The sequence below is a fragment of the Thunnus maccoyii genome, chromosome 20 (assembly GCF_910596095.1).
Source record: "Thunnus maccoyii chromosome 20, fThuMac1.1, whole genome shotgun sequence".
Classification (NCBI taxonomy): Eukaryota; Metazoa; Chordata; class Actinopteri; order Scombriformes; family Scombridae; genus Thunnus; species Thunnus maccoyii.
Genome location: NC_056552.1, coordinates 4,595,450 through 4,613,282, shown reverse-complemented (window position 1 = coordinate 4,613,282; position 17,833 = coordinate 4,595,450). Strand labels below are relative to the sequence as shown.

General features: G+C 40.5%; 1 protein-coding gene across 3 annotated transcripts in view; it reads right to left on the bottom strand.

Moving 5' to 3' along the window:
- mapta (microtubule-associated protein tau a) overlaps positions 1-17,218 on the bottom strand; it is a 34,895-nt gene extending 17,677 nt beyond the window's left edge. The window contains exons 1-6 of one of the 3 annotated variants that reach the window (XM_042397177.1): positions 9,108-9,229; positions 7,358-7,396; positions 7,057-7,222; positions 2,617-2,709; positions 1,777-1,854; positions 265-285 (exon numbers count right to left, since the gene is read on the bottom strand). In XM_042397177.1, the coding sequence (XP_042253111.1) occupies positions 265-285; positions 1,777-1,854; positions 2,617-2,709; positions 7,057-7,222; positions 7,358-7,396; positions 9,108-9,200 (490 nt within the window). In that variant the 5' untranslated portion in view covers positions 9,201-9,229. Of the gene's footprint in view, positions 1-264; positions 286-1,776; positions 1,855-2,616; positions 2,710-4,697; positions 5,413-7,056; positions 7,223-7,357; positions 7,397-9,107; positions 9,230-17,129 lie in introns of those variants that run through there. The other 2 variants (XM_042397175.1, XM_042397176.1) reach the window with 2 other exon arrangements.
- Between the last annotated feature and the right edge of the window lie 615 nt (positions 17,219-17,833).

Below are 17,833 nucleotides of genomic sequence, written 5' to 3'. Positions count from 1 at the left end.
ATCTGCAGTCTCACCACTAGATGCCACTAAATCCTTCACACTGGTCCTTTAAACTCTGTAAAAGTCTATAATTATTCAGGGGGCACACTGCAGACTCTCCAATATAAATAAACATATTATAAAAATCAGATTACAGAGAACAGCTCTTTCCCCCTCTGGGCTACTTTCTAACCACCTACACTTAAAAGTCTATTGATGTCTAACTCCTGCAGTATAATAATAATTACAGTCTAAGTGCAATCAATAAAACATATAACAGCCTACCTGTTGAAGCTGCTCCTCCTGCTGCAGTTTGAACATGATGAGACACATGGAAAAGACATGACAGCAAGTCAGTAATGAGTTTCTGTCATTCGTGACTGATTAATACACTCGCGCACCGCAAAGAAATCAATGCAAAGCCCACACACAGCATGTCTGCAGTCAGCGCAGAGAGAAAGCCCAAAGCAAAAATAGATTATTCAAAAAAAACCATAGGGATGAATATGCAAGCGCACAAAGTGATCAGGTTGCCACAGCTTTTATTTAAGTCTGACATGTTGCAGCAGTACCACACTTAAACTGGCGCTGAGTGTGGTACTTCAGCTGTTTTTAACATTATTCTGGCATTCCCCGCGACTGGGAGCACTGCATCTGTTTAACAGATCACAGGAGTCTTAAATCTGCCTGCGGTTTGGACATTGCTTTCATTCTGAAATAGCCAGGATGTAACCATCTTTTTGTTTAAAAAAAAAAAAAAAACGGGAGATGTTTGCCTCTCAAGTCTGTTTATGATCATGTTGCAGTTCTGAAAGGAGCAGAGAGTAAACTGTCAGAGCGAGCATGAAAAAAAAAAAGAATGAAGCCAAAGAGGAAAACAAACCAAAATCACACTGAATCCCAAAGCATGGCGCTGAAATAAAAGCAAGAGAGTCATTAAGCAGTAAATACATGAAGGCAGCAGGCTACTTTGGTCTGAAAACTTAAAGCAAAATTTCAACATTTTGGGAAATGCACTTACTTGCTTTCTTGCAGAGAGTTAGATGCTCAACATGAAGCTACATCCAGCAGCAGTTAGCTTAGCTTAGCATATAGACTGGAAACAAGGAGAAACAGCTAGCATGGCTCCCAGCACCTCTAAAGCTCAATAATCATGTTTGTTTGTTTAAAAACAGTTTACACAAGTGTAAAAATATGATGATATGGGATTTTTGGCACAACTTGACCGACTTCCAAGGTGCATGGAGCAGGGAAGAAGTCCAAAGAGGTCAAAGCTTCCTTCATCAGGGTCAGCTACACGCCGAAATGCGTCGGTCTCATAATAAAGTTGTTCTTATACAACAAGTGTTGGTGGAGTTTTGATCACTTCAGTTTGTGTACAAACTAAATAAACGAGATATAATGTGGATTGTATTTCATTTGTATTTCATCACCAGCATGTTAAACGCCTCCACCAACGCAGCCCCTTGCATAGCTTAAACGCAGGGCTGTTTTCAGTCTGAATGAAGCTTTAATTAGTGAGCTTTAGAGATGTGAGAAGGTGGATTTTTTAACCTTTGGACAGAGCCAGCCTAGCTGTTTCCCCTTGTTTGTAGTCTTTATGCAAAGCTGTTGCAGTTACACATTCACCATACAAACATGAGAGCGAGAGTATCGATCTTCTCATCTACCTCTCGGCAAGAAAGCAAACAAGTGCATTTCCCGAAATGTCAAACTATTCCTTTAAAACATGCTGGCAAAACAAACAAATGCACAAGCGGCTGCAAAGCGGTGGGAGCTCGAAGGCAGGAGGCATACCGAGTTGCCCCTCATCTTCACATGAGGCGCTCTCTATTTCTGAATGCTCAGACGCAGCTTTCTCTGCAGACACTTCAGCTGTTGGACAAATAGATGTCAGTAAGTCAGAAAATAGGATTTGTTAAAACCCCTTTAAACCCTTATTTAACAGACTTTCCTCAAGTTTATTCATCTTTAATCTGCGCTGGAATGACAGCTCCCGACCTCGTGTTTGCAGCGACGGGTCACTTGTGGTATTTCTCATGTTCATGTACTCAGGAGCTGTTTAACAGATCAAGGAGCCTTTTTTCAACCCTCCCACTATGCTTTGGACAAGCTGTCACTCTCTATACTTGTGATCAAAGCATGCTTGACCCAGACTTGAGTGGAGCTACTGTGGCTAATTCTTTTACAAGCACAGAGAGGCATTATTTTCCATGTTAGTCAGCGATCTGTGGCTCATGAGGAGGTCATTCTACATGTTCCCGGGTAATCGGCTCTTATTACACTTTGTTTGTGGTGACGACACAGCTACATGTGCCTCGCTGTGACAAGTGGGCTATAAATATCAGGCAAATGAGCAGGTTTACAGCATATATTAGCATACAGGCAGAAAAAAACCCATATTTAAAACAAGAAGTGTTAGAGTTGGACGGCTGAAAATAATGAAAACCGTGAGGTAGAAGAAAATCAACAAACCAAGAGGAACATTTCTCCGATTATATCTCTGAAACAAAGGAAAATTATTTGTAAAAGGAGAGAACTTTGAACACAAATTGAGGGTTAAATGAGGGTTAAGTTGTATTAACAGTGGTCTTTGGTATTCAAGCTTTGTGAGGAGAGGCATGCAGGAAGGCGTACCGGGTTGCACCTCGTCATCACAGTGGCTGATCTCTGGTTCAGAGAGTTCAGACACAGATTTGTCCCCGTTTTCACCGAGCGCCGCTTCGTTCTCTGTGAATTAAAGGTTGAGTTGGAGGTCATGACAGAAGACATCAGGAGGCATCGCACAGGGATCAGAAAACGGTTAAAATCATGACAACAGTCGGTGTTATTCAGCTGCTAAATCCAGAGAAATGAGAAATGTTTACTTAACTCTGTTTCAGGAAATAAGAAAACACATTATTATCAGTTAGGATTTGACTCCAAACAAGAACAAACAGTTAGGACAAAATCAAATAAGGCACCGTTGCTGAGCAAATACTTAATGTGACAATATTTGGTGAATCATATTACAGCAGTTACAGGCTTTAACTGTTTAATTTCACTCAGAACAGTCAAATAAACAGAAATAAATGTTCAAGAATCACATATAAAATACTTCACTTTGACATATTGGGCTTAAATCAGCTGTTGCAGTCAGTCATTTCCTTTCACACCATCACAGGTGTTTTCAGTTAAGGCTGATTGGACCTCCGCTCAGGTTGAAGTTGGGCGCAGCTGATCGCTGACAGTTAAGCTCGATTTACGGTCGCTCAGGACCGGTTGTTACGACGTGTTGAACGACCGTGTCGGAAATCAAATAGCCTGTGCTAACCGGCTTCAATTGAAGGTGGAGTGAAAAGTCAACCGTCACAGAGAGAGGAGGAGGGGGATATCGTTGAAATACGGGGATATATTTTCAGACAGTCTCTCCTGGAAGCCGTTCGCATGAAAAGTGACAGAAATAGGAGAGCTAGAGAGAATCCTCTCTCACTTCCGCACAGCCAGCCAATCACGGTGTGAGGCGGGTGTGAATGTCGGCTTGTCGGTTTTGTAAAGTTACAGAAATGGCTTCGCACAGCCTCCCCTGTTATCCTCTGTGGGAAAGGTGCAGGTGGAGGAGTTTTAACAGGCTGAAGGAGAATACAGACACCTTTAAAAGGTGCCAGGCTACACTACAGGGCGAAGAGAGAAAATCAACTTTACGCAGCTTTTTTTTGTTGATTGTTGCACTACTTCTCATTGTACTTGTACTTAATCAGCTACTTGAGAATTCGTACCATGGCTGTTTTGAGTCACTGTCCTCTGATGCTTCATTGTTTTGCCTCAAATCTGGAAAACTTTACCAGCAGAAAGTGACTCTTAAACCGATGTGACTATGTACACGTTGGGATAAAGTTGCTCTTGACCAATTTGGGGGTTGGGTTTTTTTGTTTTTTTGTTGGGTATATGTACTCTTGTTGTAAATGTGTATGTCTTGTCCTATAATTAGAAAAGAATAAACACCTGATTGAGCACTTCTAAAAGCCATGTACTGGCCTTCAGTATGTTTATTGCACCTTTAATGTCTCCTTATGTTTAATGTTTTTCTTACGTGTACAGCATCTTGACTTATAACCACTGTATGAAAAGTTCTATACAAATAAATAAACTTAAACTGGTATTAAAGCATCTTCCAAATTATACAATATAAATGTTTTCATCGAAGAAACAGAAACAGGAGAGTTTTATATTGATCCCAGCTGTAGCAGAGCTCCAGTCATGTAACATCATCTATGGGATATTAAATGGGACTTTTTACTTGTGGAACCAGGGCTGCTTGATATTGACAGCTTTCCAACAGGAAATCACGCTCCGTATAAACCCCACACAGTCCTGAGGAGACGTCCAATCAGACAGAGTGAATGAAAACACCTGTGTGGGTGCGCAGGAGTTTTAAAAAGGCCTGAAACGAAGGTAAAGTTCAAGTTAAATCTACGATTCTTACAGAAAATGACGAACCCTCATCAGCACTTAAATGATAAAATCAAATGATAAGTTAATTCCTAATTAGTTTAAACCATTTAAACCACTTTAAACCATCCATATAAAACACAATGACTGCTCTACACTGTCTCTAAACTAACCACACAACTAACTTTAACACTACAAATACTTTTTCTACTGGTCTACGTCTCCTACTCAAACAGGTCGTTGAGATACTCACTATGTGTTTCCCCGTTGATAAATGTGCTGTTTACCTCTGCAGATGGACCTGACTCTGAGTGCTGCTTCCTGCTCGTGCATGAGGCGATGGGATATGGAAACGGGAAGAACGAAAGCACTAGTGAGGGCTGTAAACTGGGGAAGGCTAGGCTACGTACTAATTGGCCATAATGGTTGATTGGGATCAGGAGGAGAAAAACACAATCTGAAAGTGACTATCGGCTACAAGCTGAGCGATCCGGGGCTGCAATTATTTATTTTTACAAACACAGCGGCTCCTCCGTCGCCATTTATATGCTTTTTTTTCACATTAATAACAGTCTGCCTCTCTTTAAGAAGTTGACGTTGTGTGTGTGCGTGTCGTTAAAAGCCTGATTGTTTAGCTGAATCGGCAGCGAGCGTGGAGACAGGACTCGTTCTGAGGGGTCTGACCCAGATGCCGGGATTACAACGCAGCTGCAGTCTCTGCCTCTCAGGGCCGGTCGAGCATGTCTTGTATCCATTATGTAAAGAGGGATTAAAACAAAGCACAGTTGAAACTCCCCGGTTGAAACACACGGCCTCTGCCCCGACTCTAAACACACAACAGCGACTTTTAGGAAACACATGGAAATAGAAATGCTCCTCTAACATGAAGCCTTTACATTCAGGTTGATCTTTGACCTCCTAACTTCACCTACAAGTCAGCTGGGTCAGATGATTAAAAAGTGAAGAATATATAATAATATTAAAGTTGAGATGAAATGAAAAATGCCTGTTTAACCCTTTAAAATCATATTGTGCACCTATTTAAAAACATATACCAAAAAAAAGATTTCTTTGTATTCTTATATCAAAATCCAATCATGTTTCTTCCTGTAAAACAAAATGTGACGTGTGCTTATGTAGGCTTGACATCCACCCATCAATCAATCCTCAGCTTTCAGCAGCACAGACTTGAGATTCATTACGACACCTTTCAATGTTCAAATCAACTTCCTCCCAACGTTACGTCCCTCCTGTCTGTCCTGACGTGTCTGACGTGTGTCACAACACAGAAGTTAGATGCTCTTGAAATGCCGTTTCATCTGGACTTTAAGCTAATTGATAATAAAATGATGTATAGAAATAAAAAAAACTGTATCAAACAGGAAAGATTGCATTTCTGCAGATTCATACCTCTAAGATTTGATCTTATCATGTTCTAATTCTACAAATTTCTGCTGTAATGATGAATGATTACAAGCGAGTTGTAATTAACCATAATGCAGGAGCTGTTAATTGTTTTTTTGCTGTTGTATTATTAATACTACATGATAACTCTTGATGTTTGTCCATTTAGACTCATTTCAATAGTATTTTCTTTTGCTAGTTATTTACTTAGCTGAATTATTTGCTTTGTTTATCATGTTTAGTTTAAGTTTACTAGTATTTTGTTGTATTTTGTATATTAAGTACCGATGTGAGTGTATATATATATGCAGGCAGGTATTGGACCAGCAGCACCTGGGAGGATCCATGTTTCTCTTTTACCAGAGTGAGAGACGCAGCGGGAGCCAAGATCTCTGGTTACACTGACACATAAACCTCCAGAAAACCTGAGAACATTGTTTAGACAGTGGACTCCTTTTGCGTGCATACATCACATCTCCCATAGTGCATCAGTGACGCTTTGATTCTAAGTTTGTTCCAGTTTTTATTTTGATTGATGACAAATGGCCACAACAACTAACAAAAGCACAGATATGAAGAGTTTGGTGTCTGGTTATGTATATTTATGGCTTTGAGCATCAGTTTGATTCTGCAGACATTCACCATACTGTGATTTACTGTATGTCTACTGAAAAATGTCTTTAATAATATTGTTAGAATGGCTTCAAACATATTGTCTAGATATATAAATAATAAAAATAAATGCAATTTGTAATCTAATCCAGTTTATGTTGCAGAGTATAATTATATTTTACTTATTACTTATTTTCATGGGTGCTTAATAAACATTCAAGCAACTGATCTATTAACCTTTGTTTATCTCAACATAGGCAGACATTTTTATTGCAGAGTTTAATTAAGAGAATCTAAATAAGTTAATAAACCTGTTGTAGCCATGGAAACTGTACACTGGTCCAACACTGCATGTTTAATGTTTGGAAACTAAACTATTACTTCTGAGATTTTAATTTTTTGCAGCAAACATGAACATGAACAGCTCGCTGCAGACTGAGAAATAGTGGTTTTATCCAAGTGTCTGGTAAATTTCTGGACATCAGAGCTGACCACACGTCTCTATGATGTAATGATAAGAAGATAATATAAATAATGTCAGGAGAAATTATGTCATTTTATTCTATATCTGGCGTGTTCACTGTTCACAGCTTCTCTGTGTTGCTCGTGTCTTTCTCTCTCATGTCTGACCTTTCATTTTGGCATCTCCGGGGCTTCTGTGTCCCATCTGGACTCCGTTCTCCTGGTGGTGCTGCTCGTTGATGGTCATGTTGGCTAAGGAGGAGCTCATGGTGTCTCCAGAGCTGTAGCTGTTGGAGGCGTTGTTCGTGTAGTCCATTGCCGGTCGCAGGTCAGGCTACAACAGAGCACAACCCCAAAAGCAAGTTCAATAAACGAAGATCAGGACAGGACGTCCAGGACGGGTCACATGATGGCTTTCAAACACACTGCATGACAAACTAAAAGGATTAAATATATAATGATGCCGTACTTCATGGACACTTTTGTCTTCCGGCGTGCAAAATCCAGTCTGTCACCACAAAATGTAAACAGACACTCTGTCTGTGAAAACTGGTTATTTATACATCCTGACGTGGGGTCGGAGCTTCATGTTACAGCCTCACAGACAAAAATAGTCCCTCATGCTCATGTGCACGCTGTCCCCGCTGTGATAAGTTGCACTTCCTAAACAACCACTGGACCACTTCTCAACTGATTCAGTCACTCTCGCTTAACAGAACCAGAATTTCAGAACTTGGTTCATGTGGCGCCGTATTTCACAGCGAGAACTGCACATAAAATAAATAATAAATACGCTAATAGTGAGTTCTGTTCCACAGGAAATAACCCTTCACAGCCCTGACACGCTCCCTCAACCAGCGAGATGTGAATTGTGTCAAATCTCATAAAAAGAGGATTACATATCAGATTAAACCCAAGCCTCTGGTTACATCAGCAGTTTTCAGTTCGAATCATGTTTTTTTTTTTTTCACTGCCTTCTCACACAATCACTCTCTCTATCAGACACATTAAAAAAAACACACATAAACTGAGCCAGAGCAGAGAGCTTATGGCATTATCAGTCTCTGCATCCAAACTGCTCTTACCGTGTTTGTATCGTGATGCAGATTTGCCAGAATTGGATCTTTATTTTTACCCTCATGCCCAGTTTGGCACATAAACTCAGTTTAATCTCTCAGAGCTTCTGCTTAAAGCCTGCAGAGATAGTTTAGACCTACAGAATACAAAGCATTTAAAATATGAAACGTTCATTAAATGCAAGTCTCATAAATGTGTGTCCTATTTAGGCTTTTCCATACGCAGCAATCCAGTGATGCAACTGTTTCTTTACAGGCGGCAATGCCTAAACTGTTGCCGTGGTTACTCCAACCTATAAAAACCTCCTCTAAAAGGCTCACCAGGCTCAGCTATGTGACCTTCCCTTCTGTGTAGCTTCATATCTTCTGACCTTGATGGTTAAACAACATTCCACACTCGGCAAAAAAAAACAACAAAAAAAACCGGCATGAATGAGACAAAGCAGCAACCAGATCAAAGCTAAAAAAAAAAAAAACTCATTAAAAAAAACCACAAAGAGGATTCGAAATGCTCCTCACAGACACATAAAGCTCGAGTCTGATGCTATTCTGTATTTATATTAATATCAACAAATCCCATGAAAAGACAAAACAAACAATAAATTGATCCCTCTAACAAATATTCTCTATCAAAAGCCTGATATTCATATTCCTCTGTGTCATAAAAGCTCAATTTTTGTCCAAAAACTATTAAAAAACACATAAATGCTGCAGGTGGTGACATGTTCCTTTATTACCATGAACACACACACTCTAGTTTAGTCTGAATCAATCATTAAAACACCAAATGTGGATTCATCCACCGCTGAAAATAGTCCCTAACAAATGTACTATTTCCTCCTCTTTTACTAACATTTGCTACAAACTACAGAACCAAACTGTTTTAGGAAATTACTGAAGCTTTTGTAAAAATGAAACTTGATATTTGTGCCTTTCGTAGCCTCATAATCAGACTAAATTACCATTTTGTTTCACTGTCTTCATGTTAGCACGTTTGCTAATCGATTAGTTGCAAGTGACATAATCTAAACTAGCATTTTCATTCGATACAGAAGTCGAGGTTGTTAGTAGCAGTTAACGTTTGTCCGGTGAGCTGCAGCAATATGCTGATTTTAGAGTTGTTATTTCTGTAAGCTGACTCACAACAACCTGTACGGCTGCATCGATCTCATCCACGATTGTCGTAATTTTCCTGCCAATTTTTCTGGCTCTGCCACAGGAACATGACGTCCCCATGTCTTAATCCTGCCCACAAAGCTCTGATTGGCTCAGTCGGTTTTCCAAACAGTGGAAAACAGCCACCAGCGCTGGAAAAATCGGAGATGTGGGCGACAGTTCAGAGGTCTGCAACCCAGCAAGGCTGAGAGTCACAGACGGGGCAGGGAGGTCATAAAGGGAGACGCACAGAGATTATTTTTTGTTTGTTTTTTTTGTGGGATTTGTTGATAATAAGAAAAATATAGAATAACACCAACCTTATCTTTTAAAACAGGTTAAAATGCATTAAAAAATAGTGGAGGTCCTGATATATTATAAATGGCAGAGTGACATTTGTGTGTCCCATAGAAATTCTCATGAATAGCGTCCTCACACACACACACACACACACACACACACACACACACACACACACACACACACACACACACACACAGTTCCCAGACAAAACTCCCATTGTGGCATTACACATGACAGAATCCAAACAACAAGAAAGCTGCACCCTTGCCAACGAAGACAATCCCTCTGAGAGGCCGTTCACTCTGCATCCGGCAGCTCCGACAGTTGGAGAGCAAACAAACTCAAGACTGATAAGAGTTGGATCCATCAGCTGATAATTATATGTACAGAGGGAATTAAATAGTCCGGATCATAGTTAAGTTTCTCTGACGCTTGTATAAAAGATGCAAAATACTTGTGCACTGCAGAAAAATAAACCTTTTTCATTCCTTGCATGGAATTTAGCCTCTCAGAGCTGTCTACTCTTTTTATTTTCATCAACACACCAGTTTGTCACTCACTGCTTTGAGGCCTCATGATGATTTGCTTTAGGACAAAAACAAACACACACATTTCACCTGCTGCAGAAAGAGAACATGACAGCCGTCTTTGTCGCAGCTTCATGAGGGGGAAAAGGCCCAAAAGGTCTGCTGATGCAGCTTGTTCCTCTCAGGGGCGTGTGAAAATGTAATCTTGGCACAGGCCCCGGCGCCCGAGCAAACCACTCAGATGGCTCTGCAAGGAGTACGGTCAACAACCGTGTTGACACAGCGCCAGGAGGGCCGAGCGCGTAGCGATGACGCCACCTCGGACTGTGTGTGTGTGTTTCCTGACATTAAATACAACGTGAGATGCATCAAAGAGGCGACAAAGAATTTGGAAATAAATGTTCTCATAAGGGAACCAGATTTTACAAGTAAACACCTGTTTCAGAAGGGAGCAGCGGGATAATCTGAGAACCCCGATGATGTCATAGTGATGTCATCAGGCTCGGCTTAGACTCGGAGACTATCAAATTATGTAGTTAGATTGGATTACAATGGGAGATTAAGAGTTGGAAAGATGAGGGCAGAGACAGTAGACAGGGTGGATCTAATGAACAGATGCTACTGAGTTGCATTATGGGAAATGTAGGATCCAGTGATTTTTGCATAATAGGGACTAAAAGTCAGGATGTCTCGGCTTCTTCTGCTTCAATTTTGAGTGCAATACTAAACTGTACAAGTATTGCTTTAAAACAATTACAGATTTTATCTATTAATCTGTTGATTATCTATTGATTAACAATAATATTTGACTATTTGTTTAGCATTTTACAACACACAGTGTGCCTGCAGGATGCTAGCGTTATGTAGAACTATCATGGACTGTTAGTAAGACCGTAAATAAAAAGTGTGATGAAGACAAGACTATCCTCTCAGTAAATGTCCCAAAACGACATGTTTATGTTCAAGGGCACGAAGCCTGTCAGCGGTCGTAGTAATGAGGACTCTGGTTGAGAGCGAAGGAGGAAGTTGTGTGATGTTGATGCAACAGAGGGAGTTCAGGGTGGTTGAGAAGGTCAACAAAACATCAGACTCTGACACAAGAGACTGCTTGTTTGTTTCTCAACATGGTTTTTGTAACCACAACTGTTGTTTTTATAACTATAACCAACCTTTGTTTATGCCTAAACATAACCAGACTGTAACCATAGCAGCGTCAGGTCAGAGGAACACTTTCATTTTTGCTTGTTTTACATTATGATTATTATTTTTTATGGCTCTAAAGCTCAACTACAAACACTGTTTTCTGTCATTTAATTTGAAAGACGTGTTAAATGAAGCACTGGCAAAAAATTCAGTGAGGAAGATCTGCTCTTTCATGTTTTGTCTTTGAGGGAATCTCTGCTCATTTCTTCCATCAAAATCCCATCAGCATATCCGACCAGTGACACTCGTGTATCTTACTGTTCTTTAAATATCATCATCAGCAACCCACCACCTCCCCGTCACCAGCACGACCTTCAGGATGTCTCAGAAGATTCAATCTGATAGTTTTACCTCCATCATCATCACCACCTAGCGTCAAGACTCTGGGGGATCCAGTCCTTTCTCTGATCTTCATACAGTCCCACGCTTACAAAGAGGGTCTTTCTCTGCTCACCTCAATGAATATCGGCATACTCTCTCAACTGATCTCTCCTTTGAATAGATTAATTGACTCATGTAGTTTGGTTATTGTGGTCATTTTCAAATAGAACAGAAGAGCTTCAACTAACAATGACTTAAATCTGACGATTATCTGAGTGTTTAGTTTACAAAATGTCAGAAAACAGTGAAAAATGCCAACAGAAGCTCTCAGTGTGTGAGGTGACTTATTCAAAACTAGTTTTCTCAGACTAAAACCCCAAAATATTAAGATTATTACCATATAAGATGAAGAAAATCAGGAAATACTTAAATTTAAGAAGCTGGAACCAGTGATATTTTTACCATTTTTGCTTAGCAAGTAATTTAAATGATTAATTGATTATCAAAATAAAATTACCACTCAGTTACTGGATACATTGATCTGCAGAAAATTAATCAGCAACTGTTTTAATAATCAAAAAACCCTAAAAATTAATTGGTTCCAGTTTCTCAAATGTGATGATTTGATGCTTTTCTTCGTCTTATTTGACAGTAAACTAGATATCTTTAGTATTTTGTTCTGTTGGCCAAACAAAACAGGCAGTTTGATGACATCACCTTGGGATTTAGTCACTCGTGATGTGTACTTTTCACTATTTTATGACATTTTATAAACAAAACAAGAATCTGCAGATTCACTGGCAATGAAAATAATTATTGTTGTTTGCAGCCATTAATTGATTAAACACTAATACACATCAGACGACTGAAACCTTAAAAACACGATGTCTTCAGTCAGGTGGATGTTAAAGGGTTAATCTACAAAATGTCGAAAAAGTAGAGCAGCGTGCCTGAGGGGGACATCTTGGAGATGCTTGTTTTGTCTGACCCCCCCCCCCAAAAAAAAACACAAAGAGAGATTCCATTTATGATGATAAAAAAAAACAGAGAAAAACAGCAAATCCTCACATCTCAGAATCTGGAAGCATCTTTTACATTTCTGTTCAATAAAAGACTTAAAATCTCAAACTAATTTTGTGTCAATCATCGGCTAATCATGTCAGCGCTAAAGCCGATTTAACCAAAAAAACAAAGGGGGCTCGTCTGGATGCTGAGTATGAGCCTGCCTGCTCACCAGCGCTGCTTGTAGCTGAGCTAAGAGACGAGGATGCTGCTCTCATGCTTGATTGCTTCTGTATCTCTGACCTACTTTCCTCATCATTCCCTCTCTCTGCGTTTCTCGCCCAGCCTCCCCGCCTCTGGCAGCCACAGACTGACTCTACCTTTCTAATGTGGGCCTGCAGTGGAGGGGCTGAAGTGAAGGTGGAGCTGCTGGGGGGGGGGGGATATCTTGCAGGACCGGCCTTTTCCTTCTCAGCAGCTACAAACCTGCACGTTTAGTAGCTTTTCCACCTTTGTTTTCATACCTCCAGGATGTAAACCACACCCTGCTACCTTTCCATACATCCTCCTTTCAGCTTAAAGACATCTCAGCCTCTTAAAACAAGATGTTTGTTACGTTATCAATGCTTGACTTCTGGTTCCAGTTTGCAGAGAGGAAAGAAAGACGACAATCTGTCAGTATGGAATTGGAAATATTCTTCTTGTGTTGTCATGACGCAGCGTGCAATAGACCTCAGATACTCCAGCTGCTACGTGTTTCAATATGTACACAAAACCCAGAGCTACAAGATCTGATCTGCCAGCACGCACACACACACACACACACACACGCACGCACACACTTATCTACGGATGTAATGAGCCAAAGTCCTCCACCAGCATGGTGCCAATTAACCGCGTACAAGAATGCAGTTTAAATCCCGCTGTGGCATTTCTTCTTCTCTTAACGAGCAGACAGAAAGACGTCTGAACAGCTTCTTAAATATTAAAACTCTATCAGGTTTATCTTTTCTTTTTTTTTTCTTATGACACACCTACAACAGGATGAGCCTGAGAATCAATTTACAAAAAAAAAAAATGGCTTAAAAGTTTAATTTTAAATAATATGCAGTTAAAAGAATTGATGTTTGATTATCTGAAAAGGTCAGAACAGAAGAAACAGAATGCTGCATCTAACATTACTTTCATTATCGATTAATCGGTTGATTATTTCCTTTGTTAATCATTTTGTCTATAACATGTGAGATGTAAAAGAAAGAAGGTAAAAGAAAATAGTGAAAAATGTCTGTCACAATTATCCAAAACTGAAACTGACATCTTCTAATTGCGTTTTTTAGCCAAAAGACACTGCAAATCCTCATATTTGAGAAGCTGGAACCAGAGAATATTTGTATTTTTGCTTGAAAAACAACTAAAATGATTCATCAGTTATCAAAATACTTGCCAATTAATCTTCAGCCATTCAACTAATCAACTAATTAACTAATTGTTCCAGCTCTCCAGCAGATATCTGAGTTGTATACAGTAAACTGGAAATAAAAGCTCGACTGCAGAGAAACAAATTAAGTGATGTTGTTTGTTTTTGCCAACATAAGCTCCTCAAGCTCCTGATGCCGTCACCTTTGGACCGAAGCCTGCGGGAGGCAACAGCCTGTCAGTCTCTGCAGAACGAAGCACTTGAGTGCGGATTCATTTCATAACGCTGGTGCCTGAGGCCATGTCACTGACGATGATGACTCAATAAAGTCAGCAGCCAAATTAAGAAGAGTGACTGTTTCAATCTGCATCTCTGAGGATATGACTATATTATAACTGTCTGTGGTTTGAATGCAGGATGTTTTGGTTAATTAAAAACATTCTAATATGATTGTAAATGACTGAACCTCTGTACATCATCGTCCCTGGTGTTTTCTCAGTTCAAAAAACCAAGAAAATCAAGAAAATGAGAAACATTTAATGTCCGACCAGAGAGATATTGGAAATTAAATCCTGGAAAATGAAAATCATAAAAGCAGACGACAAAAAAAATAACTTGTAGTTCCAATTTAAAAATTAAAGGATCCCTTCAGATTTAAACTGACACTTCTCAGATTTTACACATGATGAAGATCAGTTTATTCATTATGTGGAGCACTACTGTTATATAATGTCTTCTGTGAATTAAGACAAGTAAGTTTGAGAAAATAACCCTGGTGATGTCATAGTGATGTCATCGGGGTCAACTCGTTTAACTCTCGGGCTTGCATACAAATGGATGCGAGGAGTCTGAGGGAGACGAGTGTTTCCTGCTCCTCAGAGGGAAGGAGCGCTTGTTGAAAGATGCTGTTGAGTTACTTTACTGGAAACTGCTTTGATTTCAATCGTTCTGTTTTTTAAATTTGTCTTTCACAACTCCTGAGTGCAAAACTAAATCCCTGAAGTGCTGCTTTAACACAGCTACAAGAGGTTTTGTACAGATTTTATGCAGATTAGAGCCACTAATGAGAACTAATGATAGTTTCCATCATCCATTAGGCTAATATGTTTGAATCTGCTGCTTCGATTTTGACCGTTCTTTTTTTAATCTCGTGGTGAGTCCCTCAACTTTATGAAAGTACACTTCTAAATCACTGGAGTCCCTTTAAAGGACCAGTCTGTAAGATTTAGGGACATCTAGTAGTGAGAACACCCCTTCCCCTCCCCCTCCGCTATCAAGCGTGTAGGAGAACCCACAGTGGCCGTGAAAAACGTGACAGGCCTTTTCTAGAGCCAGTGTTTGGTTTGTCCGTTCAGGGCTACTGTAGAAACATGGCAGAGCAACATGGCGGGCTACATGGAAGCGGACCCGCCCCATATGTAAATATAAAGGGCTCATTCTAAGGCAACAAAAACACAACGACTCTTAGTTTCAGGTGATTTTACACTAATTAAAACATACTTGTGAATATTATATTCCATTTCTGCCGATAGATCCTCCTAAATCTTTCACAATGATCCTTTAATACAACACTCATGGACAGGAGAAACAACTCAGGTGCCATGTGTATTAAAATAGATTTGAAAAAGTGAACTACATGTTCAGCAATTCTTTGTGAGGGTGGAGCAGACGTGCAACCCAGAGACCTCACTGTGTGCACATTTCTCCAGCTAACAGCTCATGCCAGCGGCTGCAGAAACTTGCAGAAAGCTGTCTGCATGTATCAAAACATGATTTAAATGACACTGAGATGTCTTTCACTCCTTACAGCTCATCATCCGGCTGCTTAAATGGCTTCCAGCTGTGGTTTACAGACTACAACATGCCCTCTTGTCGCAGACATCAATGTAACAAGAAACAGGATCTTCCCCGAGAGGCTGCAGAGAGGTGTGTCCGAGGCAAAGAAAGAGGACAAGGGATCCTTATTCCAGCAAATCCATCCAGTCCATCAGAGCACAGGTATTATCACGGGCATGCAAACATCAAATGAAGCCCTATTGTTTTCATTTGGGTGAGTGAAAGAGGTTTGAAAGGCTTCCATGCACCTTCTGTGGATCAGATCCTGTCCACTGACCCTGGGCGGATTACTGAAGAGCCCATATGTGTCAGATAAGCAGTCTGGTTCACTGCTCAGGCTGTGTATGTGACAGTGGAGACGCTGCGCTGCTGTGCGGACTGTCTCCACTGTTGGAAAAATGAAAAATGGGCTTGGCATTTGCGCACAAGCGCCGCATCATTCGGATTCCCTATCTGCTCTCTAAATAATGTGCGGATATGAAAACGCAGCAGAGAGGCGCGTTAATGAATGCAATACACAAGGGGCTTGATTATGCATCGGATTGGATGTAGAATATCACATTATACAATAAAGGAATCCATTTGTGAGACACGCACAGCTATGCAGGAAACCCCTTCAGGCCTTCAGATGCAAGAAAGAAACGAAAGATCCAGAATAACGGAGGGAAAAAAGACACAAATTCACACAAACACACGCACACTCACACACACACCGACACACACTGCGCTCAAATCAGACGACAAAGGAAAGAGGTGTCCACAGCTCATAATCAGGAGGAAACATTACAGATATAACATTACATTATTGTCCTCGTGGGATCCTTTAATAATGAGATTATAGGCTAAATATTCTGGCGGATTAGTCTTGTTATAGCGCGCAAGGACGATATCAGTGTGGCTGAAGCGAAACCAGGACCTGCTCCGGAGGATGATGGAGACATTTTTTTTTTTTTTTTACTAGGAATGAGCAGAAAACATGCAATATGCCGTGTTTGTAGGGAGGTGACTGCTCCTCCAGTGTCGGAGCGATGACGGCTGCAACAAAAACACGTTTCAGTGTTTATTGTAAGAAGAGGATCGATGAAGATGAAGGGCGCACGCGATTAAAGTCTGATTTGAAAACCCTAAAACGTGTGAAATAAGCTGCTGCAGGAGGATCTGTGTCGCCATATGATGCACGAAAACGCCTTTCATTCATGTGCATAATATTTCTATACGTGTAACGCACAGAGGCCCAACCTCTCCCACCTCATGCAAAAAATATTAAGTGACAAGACGAATGCCGATGGAGAATTACGACGCAGCGTTTGGTTCGCGTGTCGGACGCTCGTCGGGATGTTTTGGTGCGATTGCACGTATATTGGATCGGTCAAATAAAAGAAATATGTCGGGGTTTCTTACCTGAGTGCAGACAGCGGTGTTGTCTCTTCAGCGGCAGTCGCTCACCGGGCGCACAGAGCTTCTGGTCGCAGTGCAGCGGCAGGCCGGAGCGGGGCGCTGCGGAGCGGCGCGGCGAGGCGCGGTGAGGCGCGGAGCGGAGCGGTGAAATGCAACCTGTCTGCTCTCAGCAGCCTTCAGTCCATCTGCCTTCATAAACAAAGAGGTGTGAGCTTTGCGAAGACACTGTTTCTACAAGAAACCCTCCTGCTCCTTATCACACACTTATTATATCAGAAATATTTTTAAAAAAAAACACACTTTATGACCGCTTTAATACTGGTATATGATTATATTTCTAATGATTTCACTACTTTATATAGGCTGTATGATGAAATACTCTGTTGAATGTTGCATTGTTCAGTATGGGGCCATAAGTATGTGGACACCCCTGCTTTAGGGACACTGATGCCATTTATTCAGGGAAACTTTTGCTTAAAATACACTATAATTGAACACTTTTTAGACTATTTTATAGTCTGATTCCAGTGTTTTTGGACTGAAATTTAACAACTTTTTTCATCAACAAATAAATAAAAATGAAAGGATTCAGCTCCTTTCTGTATTATCTTCCTGGCAGCATGGGGAAGGCTTTAAATCTAAATGCTAATCTGAATAAATAGAGGCTATATATCAATCTGCTGATGTTGACCATGTGATAGGATCAA